The sequence below is a fragment of the Salvelinus alpinus genome, chromosome 24 (assembly GCF_045679555.1).
Source record: "Salvelinus alpinus chromosome 24, SLU_Salpinus.1, whole genome shotgun sequence".
Taxonomy (NCBI): domain Eukaryota; kingdom Metazoa; phylum Chordata; class Actinopteri; order Salmoniformes; family Salmonidae; genus Salvelinus; species Salvelinus alpinus.
In genome coordinates this window covers 38,354,752-38,365,114 of record NC_092109.1, presented here as the reverse complement: position 1 = coordinate 38,365,114, position 10,363 = coordinate 38,354,752, and the positions used below count along the sequence as shown (strand labels likewise).

At 41.1% G+C, this 10,363-nt stretch overlaps 1 protein-coding gene across 1 annotated transcript; it reads right to left on the bottom strand.

The window, feature by feature from the left end:
• Positions 1–6,932: 6,932 nt before the first annotated feature.
• Positions 6,933–9,138, bottom strand: LOC139552803 (GTPase IMAP family member 4-like). The gene is made up of 2 exons (XM_071364850.1): positions 8,814–9,138; positions 6,933–8,421 (listed from the first exon to the last, which is right to left on the bottom strand). The coding sequence occupies exon 2, from the start codon at positions 8,387–8,389 to the stop codon at positions 7,064–7,066; it is 1,326 nt and encodes a 441-aa protein (XP_071220951.1). The 5' UTR covers positions 8,390–8,421; positions 8,814–9,138; the 3' UTR covers positions 6,933–7,063.
• Positions 9,139–10,363: the final 1,225 nt, after the last annotated feature.

Genomic DNA, 10,363 nt, shown 5'->3' with positions numbered 1-10,363 from the left:
TATGATAAGTTGTCGTCCACACTATCTACCAAGAGAGTTCTCATCTGTATTATTCGTAGCCATCTATTTACCACTACAAAGCGAAGCCGGCACTAAGACCTCTCTCACCAACTCTATGAGGCCATAAGCAAAGAAGAAAATGCTCACCCAGAAGCAGCGCTCCTAGTGGCCGGGGACTTTAATGCAGGCAAACTTAAATCAGTTTTACAAAATTTTGACCAGCATGTCACATGTGCAACCAGGGAAAAAAAACTTAGACCACCTTTACTCCACACACAGAGATGCATAGAAGCTCTCCCCTGCCCTCCATTTTGCAAATCTGACCACATTTTTATCCTCCTGAGTCTTGATTACAAGCAAAAACTAAAGCACGAAGTACCAGTGACTCGCTCAATACGGAAGTGGTCAGATGATGCAGATGCTACACTACAGGACTGTTTTGCTAGCACAGACTTGAATATGTTCCGGGATTCATACACCACCTCAGTCATCGGCTTCATCAATAAGGGCATTGATGACGTTGTCCCCAAGGTGACTGTACGTACATATCCCAACCAGAAGCCATGGATTACAGGCAACATCCGTATTGAGCTAAAGGCTAGAGCTGCCGCTTTCAAGGAGCGGGAGACTAATCCGGACGCTTATAAGAAATCCTGCTATGCCCTCAGATGAACCATCAAACAAGCAAAGCGACAATACAAGATTAAGATTGAATCCTACTACACAGGCTCTGACGCTCGTCGGATGTGGCAGGTCTTGAAAACTATTACGGACTACAAAGGGAAACCCAGATGCGAGCTGCCCAGTGACGCGATCCTACCAGACGAGCTAAATGCCTTTTATGCTCGCTTTGAGGCAAGCAACACTGAAGCATGCACGAGAGCACCAGCTGTTCTGGATGACTATGTGATAACGCTCTCGGTAGCCGATGTGAACAAAACCTTTAAACAGGTCAACATTCACAAAGCCGCAGGGCCAGACAGATTACCAGGATGTGTACTCAAAGCATGCACGGACCAACTGTCAAGTGTCTTCATTGTCAACCTCTCCCTGACCGAGTCTGTAATACCTACATGTTTCAAGCAGACCACCATAGTCTCTGTGCCCAAGGAAGCGAAGGTAACCTGCCTAAATGATTACCGCCCGTGGCACTCACGTCGGTAGCCATGAAATGCTTTGAAAGGATGGTCATGGCTCACATCAACAGCATCCTCCCGGACACCCTAGACCCACTCCAATTAACATACCGCCCCAACAGATCCACAGATGACGCAATCTCAATCGCACTCCACACCGCCCTTTCTCACCTGGACAAAAGGAACACCTAGCTCACCACTAAGCTAAGGACTCTGGGACTAAACACCTCCCTCTGCAACTGGATCCAGGACTTCCTGACGGGCCGCCCCCAGGTGGTAAGGGTAGGCAACAACACGTCTGCCACGCTGATCCTTAACACTTGGGCCCCTCATTGATGTGTACTTAGTCCCCTCCTGTATTCCCTGTTCACCCACGACTGCGTGGCCAAACACGACTCCAACACCATCATTAAGTTTGCTGATGACACAACGGTGGTAGGCCTGATCACCGACAACGATGGGACAGCCTATAGGGAGGTGGTCAGAGAACTGGCAGTGTGGTGCCAGGACAAAAACAACAACCTCTCCCTCAATGTGAGCAAGACAAAGGAGCTGATCGTGGACTACAGGAAAAGGCAGTCCAAACAGGCCACCATTAACATCGACAGCATTCAAGTTCCTTGGTGTCCACATCACCAACAAACGATCATGGACCAAACATACCAAGACAGTCGTGAAGGGGGCACGACAAAACCTTTTCCCCCTCACGAGATTGAAAAGATTTGGCATGGGTCCCCAGAACCTCAAAGGTTTCTACAGCTGCACCACCGAGAGCACCCTGACCAGTTGCATCACCGGCTGGTATGGCAACTGCTCGGCATCTGACCGTAACGTGCTACAGAGGGTAATGGGAAACGGCCCAGTACATCACTGGGGCCGGGGCCAAGCTTCCTGCCATCTAGGCGGTGTCAGAGGAAAGACCATAAAATTGTCCGAGACTCCAGTCACCCAAGTTATAGACTGTTTTCTCTGACTATTTACATTGACCCCCCCCCCTTTGTTTTTACACTGCTGCCTCTCGCTGTTTAATATCTATGCATAGTCACTTTACATATGACCTCGACTAACCTGTACCCCCGCACATTGACTCGGTACCGGTATACAGCCTCGTTTTTGTTATGTAAATGTATTGTTACTTTTTGACTTAATTCGATTTTTTTCGTTTAGTTTATTTAGTACATTTTTATTAACTCTATTTCTTCAACTGCATTGTTGGTTAAGGGCTTGTAAGTTAGCATTTCAATGTAAGTTCTACACCTGTTGTATTCAGCACATGTGAAAAATACAATTTGATTTGATTAAGAAGGGATGTATATTATTTTTGCGAAATTGAAAGTCTATTAATTGTGGTCCCTAAAACGCAAACCATGATATTGAAGTGCCCCAAGTCAATATGCATTGTTTATTGGTTGTGTGGTGCATTGGCACAGAAATCTTTTCGTGGAAAATTTGTTGCATATACTTTATATAATTAAGAAATAAGGCCAAAAGGGATGTGATATATGGCCAATATACCACGGCTAAGGGCTGTGGCCTGGATACAGCCCGTAGCCGTGGTATATTGGCCATATACCACAAACACCCAAGGTGCCTTATTGCTATTAGAAACTGATTACCAACATAATTAGAGCAGTACAAATAAATGCTTTGTGTAGTGGAGCTGCATAAGTGTTGCTCTCCACTTTCTGGTGGATCGAGTTTTGAAATCATAATAACTAAAGAGATGGAGAAAACATCTGTCTCCGGATTACATCTTCAAACTAAGGGCAACCGTGGCATGGCATCCGTGACATAGTCTAGCTAGTTACATTTTCAGATATTACACGTTTCTAATTTTGTTTTAATTTCAAGCTAAAGTGTACTGTTAGCTAGCTAACGTTAGCTGGTTGGCTCCCTAGCTAACGTTACGTGTATGACGTTATTATTTGTATCCCAGAACTTTTTGCTTAGCTAGTTAGAGCCCAATGTTAGCTAGCTACAATTGAACCTGGTTGGTTAGCTCCAAGCAGATTCATGCAGGGTAGTAACGACATAATTTGGCATTAGGTTCATTGTTGTTTAACTAGCTAACATTAGCTGGCTGGCTCGTTAGCTAACGTTACATGACGTGTGTGATCTTACACGTTGTTTACCTAGCTAGGTTCATTGTTTACCTAGCTAGCTAGCTACATGTCTTAAGCTAAAGTGTACAACACCCGTTGAATATGGCCGGTGTCAGTAAATTTCGGCAAAAAAGTGTAATAAATGTGTTGCCAGGAGAGCTGGTTAGGCTGTTTTCATGTTATCCAGAGGTAAATAAATCATCGGCCAGAGCATCAAGTGTGCGCTCAGAATGCTCTGAGAGCGAAACGAGATGGGTGGGGCTAAAGCTTAAGAGGGTGTGACTGATGCTGAATGGGTGTAGACAAAGAAGAACTCTTCACTAGATACCAAAACATTCAAAGGACATTTTCTCAAACGTGAGTTTACAGGTTTATCAACTTTCAAAGCAGAATTACTTTCCATTGTTCTTCAAAAATGCAGTGTATGATGTACCAAATGTTGCTAAATAAGACAAAATCCAAGTGGTGAGTCACAAATAGTTGTAGTAAACACTATGGTTGTGTTAACACAAAATGGTAAAACAGGAAGTCAAATTAAGAATGAATATGCTATAACAGTTATGTTAATAAAGACAAACATTAGGTCCCGTTACACTATAATGAATATCACGTTTTAACTTGTTACCATGAAATGTCAAGAGAGAACTGTTTTCATTGGACAGAACAGAGTCAGTGTGGTTGACACTCCAGACTTCTTCTATGCAACACAGACAGGAGGGTTTGAGTTCAGAGATGTTTTGTACTTTAATTAACCATTTGTACATCGTTACAACACTGTATATATACATAATATGACATTTGAAATGTCTTTATTCTTTTGGAACTTCTGTGAGTGTAATGTTTACAGTTAATTTTTATTGTTTATTCCTTTGGCAATGTTAACATATGTTTTTCCCGTGCCAACAAAGCACCTTGAATTGAATTGTATCCATCTGTCTAACCCTGAACCCCATTCATTTATCTTTGTTCTAACTCTTGATACTTTCCCTGAGCAGGAGACAAATCAAATCAAACGTTATTTGTCACATGCGCCGAATACAACAAGTGTAGATCTTACTGTGAAATGCTTACTTACAAGCCCTTAACCAACAGTGCAGTTCAAGAAGAGTTAAGAAAATATTTACCAAATAAACTAAAGTAAAAAATATTATAAAAAGTAACACAATAAAAAAACAATAACGAGGCTATATACAGGTGGTACCGGTACCGAGTCAGTGTGCAGGGTACAGGTAATTTGTACATGTAGGTAGGGGAGAATTGACTATGCATAGATAATAAACAGCGAGTAGCAGCAGTGTACAAAACAAATGGAGGGGGGTGTCAATGGCCATTTGATTAATTGTTCAGCAGGGGGTTAACAACATTAACTAATAATTTATACAGACGTTTTAGTGTCAACAACTGCTAAATGGCTACTGTTGTATAATGTGGTCCACATGGGTCTACATGGGGGAGAGGGAGAGAGGAAGAGGAGAGGTGGAGGGAGACAGAGGGAGGAAACGTTTTGTACAACGATTACGGTCTGAATTTCCATTTCCATGTTTCACTGACAGAACAAATGTTATGAAGATCTCTACTGACATCTACTGGTTGAGAAGCAGAAGGAGGGAAGACTGCATATAATGTTTATTATTGTTTTAAAGTGTGTGGTTAGGTGTGTATCTGTCAGCTGGTCAGCATCTCTAGGGTCAGTTAGCTGTATGTAGTTTATGCAATAAGAAGATTTCTCAGAAACAACTTACATCTTTTGGAGGAATATTTATTAAGACTAGGTTGTAATTTGGTTCACAACCAGAAAACAATGTTCAAACTGCTATTCAAGAAGGAAGGGATTAAATAAAGGTAAAAATACCAAGTCACATCACAGCTGTATGAGATGACATGTTAGTTTCCATACCTCTACATGTACTGCTGGTATGTTTAAGACATATCACTGACACAAATCACCTTACATCCCAATTGGTGATTCTGCACCTGGCCTTGATTTGCAGAAGGTTGTTGGTTTGAATCCCAGTGCTGATGGGGAAATCCAAAAGTGAGCCGGCAACTTGAGGGTTGCTGGTGTCAGAATATATCAAGTGCTGCCTACTGCTGTTGTGCCCTTGAGCAAGGCACATACTGTAACTGCTTCAGGGGTGCGACATTGTACTGCTACCAGCCTCTTGTGTGTGTCATATGAGGAGGGTTAGGAATTGAAAAATACACATTACCATTTTTAATGATAGATGGTCAATAAAAATCCACATCTATTCTATGTTTGTGAAGGTAGAGGAGACACCTGGGTACATTCACCTTGAATACCAAAATCTGATCTGGTGTTCCTGATTGACCCAATTCTAACTCTGTGTTCTATTATTTACACAAGATGGCAGCTCTGATGTGTTTTACTGCATTGTCTGAGGCATGAATATTAATGTGTCAGTGTGAAAACGAAGAAGCTGTTATTCTAATGTCTCAAACAGTATCATTATTAGTCCCACACATATTTTACTACATTTTATCTCCAGATCAGAACTCTTCCATTAACATCAGTATCACATCAGATGTGATGGTAAATGGTGTCTCTCAGCAGTGGAGATAAATGATACATACCTTGCATTCAACATCATTGGTTATCAGCCTGTTAGTCCTCTGTGGGCCATAAATATATAAAATCATATAAACCCTTTGATAGACAGTACATAATAAACCACAAACACATCAGGTGAGGACAAGGTTTCATTTATATCTGATGTCTACATCTTTCTGTACAAGTGAACAAAGCACAGTGAAACTTACATTTCCATGTATCTCACTGTTGACGTTCAACAAACTGGAGGAGTGAGGCATATGAAGTAGACAAACTGGTTTCCTTGACAACTTTGATATATAATACATGCCTCCCCAAATTACACACTTGTGTTTTTTACAGAGTAATGAACCTGGATAGATATGATTCTTGGCATTGTTACGAACAGAAAAAAACTGCAGTTTAGTTGAGTATATTTCAAGATTGTAAAATGCAGTTTGAAATACTGTCCATTACCAGCTATGCAACATGACTGCAGTATTCAACACCCCTCTCACATGCAGAACAAATCATTACATTTAGTAATAGTGGACCGGACCCAACAGTTCTTGGTCTATAAACAGATTGTGTGGAAGGAGTGTTTTGATGTTATAGAGAGATTAAGAATAAGATGGTAGACTGTAGAAGAGTGAACACCAAAGATAGGGTGGCAGGTAGCCTAGTGGTTAGAGTGTTGGGCCAGCAACCTGAGCTGTCAAGGTGGAAAATGTGTCCTTGAGCAAGGCACTAAACCCTAATTTGCTCCAGGAGGGTGACCCTGTGACACAACGCATTTCACTGCACCTATCCGGTGTGTGACAATAAAACATATTTATTTGTTGGTAACACTTCCTATGAATACCCTTTTCATAATGCATTATAAGCTCATGTATTAACGCCTCATGAGCTATGCATAATACATTGTAATGCCGTTTATGCACTAATACCTGCTCACAAACATTTAGCAGTTCATAGAGTATTCTAACCAAGACTGTAAAATGTCATATGAAGCTAGATGTTATACTGGTCTATATGAAATAGAGAATGATATGTACTCATCAAGGGCTCATCTCTATGTACTCTCCTCTCACATGAATCTCTGTGTTGAACACCTACTTGACACCATTTTCCAAAAGGGTATTTTAATATAGAATGACATCATTATGAAGAGGGGATTCATAGGAAGATGCAATCAGAGCTCCTCCCATAGAGAGATAGGAAGTGGAGCTGTAGTTTAGAAGTGCATCAGAGGGAAATATCTGCTTTTTTCTATTCTTTTAATTATTTCTTAACGCCATCACAGCAACTCCTCCTAACAACCCTGATAATCCACCTAACACCACTCCTCCTCCTGGGCCAACTAACCTTCCTGTCAATCCACCAAATGCTGCTGCTCCTATGAAACCCATAGCTTTTCCAACTGATTTCCCAGTCTGGATCTCAGTGGCTATAGTAGACCTTACACCCCGTCTTAAAATCTGTCCCCAGGCTATGTCCATAAGTGTGTATGATCCAGCTCCCATTGTCTCAGCTAACACCCCTATCAGAGAACCCCTTATGAACTCTGTCACATTCACAGGGTCTTTGCTCCACACACAAATGCCTCCCATGGCCACTGCAACTAAAGCACTGAGCAGATAGAAATGCTTTGGTTTCATATATAAAATGGACAGAATCGCTGCCCTGCGCTGTGCTGTCTTCTCTTGAGTTTCTCTCTCCATCTCTCTCCCTACTCTATCCTCCATCTCTCTCCCTACTCTATCCTCCATCTCTCTCCCTTCTCTATCCTCCATCTCTCTCCGTATTCTATCCCCCATCTCTCTCCCTTCTCTATCCTCAATCTCTCTCCGTACTCTATCCTCCGTCTCTCTTCTCACCTTCTCTAACCATCTCTGGTGTTCTTCTCTTCTCCTCTCTTCCTCCCTGCGACTCTCCTCTTTCATCAACTCAATCTCTTCTCTTCTCTTTCTTTCTGCCTCCTGCAACATGTCATGTGTGTAACAGCTACCTTCATTCACATTCATCATGATGAGTATCTTTTCCAGCAGCTCAGTCACCTGGTTTCTATTGGCTCTGTGTTTGTTGTTAAGGACATGATATCTCCAACCACGCTCTTCAATGAGCTCAGACAACTTAACATTGTTCTCTACTAGTTCCTCTATTGTTCTGTTGTTCAGCTCGTCTCCATGAGTAAAGACAATGATGGTGTATCTTGAAGCTACTTCACCAAAACATTTCTCAAATACAGTGACTACATCTGTCTCCTGCTCAGTGAAAGTATCAAGAGTTAGAACAAAGATAAATGCATGGGGTCCAGGGTCAGACAGGTGGATACATCTCTCTATCTCTGAACTCAAACCCTCCTGTGTGTGTGTTGCATAGAAGAAGTCTGGAGTGTCAACCACACTGACTCTATTCTGTCCAATGAGAACAGTTCTCTCCTGACATTTCATGGTAACTGAGGAAAAGTCCAAAGCTGAGTGAAACACGTCTTGACCCAGAATGGTGTTTCCTGTTGCACTCTTCCCCACTCCAGTTTTACCCAGCAGCACAATCCTGACATCAGGAGGATGAGGGGCTGTAGTGAATCCAGGTCTGTCCATTGTCGATTGTTGTAGGATACTAACCACCAGTCCTGTTAATCATAGACAACAAATGTGTCAAACTAAAGGCTCTGTGAAATTTGCACCTGTTTGTCCCAAAGGGATTAAAACAATTAACAAAGTTAAAACATGACATGAATTATAGTGTAATGGGGCCTAGTCTTTGTCTTTATTAACGTAACTGTTATAGCAAATTCATTCTTAATTTGACTTCTAGTTCTACCATTTTGCGTTAACACAAATGTGGCCCATAGTGTTTATTAAACTTTGTCTTGAAGTCGTAATATCATGTTACAAGGGCAGATGGCGCCGTAGACTAAAACAATTGAATGATGAAGAATCTGCGCATTATATTAGACCTAAAGCTTGTCATATAAACTAAAGGTTTACGTATTTAAAATAAAATGTATATAAATGTACTTACAGGGGTATAGAATGTAAAGTCTGATAGTTCAATGAGTGTGAGTGCGCCGTCTGTCTTCAAGAAATGGTCCCGACTGTTACTCCGTTTTCTTCCTCACAGACAAGTTACCAAATAGTGACAAGAAGATTATTCGGTAATTTCAGTAAACAATTATTACTGCAACATGTTCTGAGTAGTCTATACTTGTCACGCTGTTGATCCAAAGACGGCTTTAACCTCGAAAATATGCCACGACAAGAGTAGGCAAGCCTATATTCCTATAACCAGGTTACAGACATCAATCGAGGATATGAGCTGCAGTCAACAGTAAAATGTCTCTATCCTGAACAAAATGTCAGCGCCTGTTTGTTTAGTTTCACTTTCACACAGAACATGAGAAGGTGAGGTCACATAACCAGTTTCCTGCCTGTCGCACTCGTCTCGCAGGCATTTTATAGTAGTCATAGGTCGACTGTCATTTACAATAGGACTAGACCTTTGTTAGGCTTCATAAAACAAATGTTGTAGCCAATTATAGACCTGCCCTATATATGTTAAGTTGCCATAATGGACTAAGGGCCCCTAATTACAAATCAAGAATTGACAACTGTCATCTATTTTCAAAGAGGATTTTTCAGTTCACAATTTACATCCTTCATTGAATTTAGGCTACTGAATTGATGAATTCATGCCAACCCTACTTTCACAAGGCCTTGAAGCAGCTATAAATAAAGCAAATTTACTAAACATCCGTATCCCTCCTCACTAAGATGAACATAGATCATGTATCTTACTTTTATACCAGTCTCTCAGGAGGAAATGGTACATTCAAGGTTTTAAACGAATTTATTATACAATTAGTTAATTAAGTAATGTATTTCCATGTATTTGTTTACTTTATTTCAGTGTTTTATTTTATAATAATAGCCAACACATTATTTATATAACACGTCATACAGAGACCACTAACTAAGGTGCTGTACACCAACGCTCTGTATTTTCCTCTGGCTGCCCCTCCACCACAGAAAGCACTGAGCTAGACTGAAACACCTGCATTTTGGAGCTGCTTTCCTCAAGAAAACAAAAAGAGACCATGTTTGTATGCAGCTTTATTAACTCAATATTTTTTTTACATTGTTTGCAAACTGATATGTGACAGTATTAATCCCAATATAACATGCAAAACAGCAAAACAGGTGGGGCTCAAAACAGGTGGGGCTCAAAACAGGTGGGGCTCAAAACAGGTGGGGCTCAAAACAGGTGGGGCTCAAAACAGGTGGGGCTCAAAACAGGTGGGGCTCAAAACAGGTGGGGCTCAAAACAGGTGGGGCAGCCCTGAATGACTGGTCGCCACTGCATACAGAAACCACAACACAAGGTGCTGTACATAATACAAATAAAATATGGATTAAAAGGAAACATGGTAAACATTAACTCACAGAAGAATATCAATGAGTACAAACACAAGAACAGAAATAGGATATTAAAAGACAAAACCAGCCAGATAATTAAAAGCCAAACTGAGTCTTTATTTGGTGTTAAAAAGAGTTAACAGTTTTCCCTCTCTGATG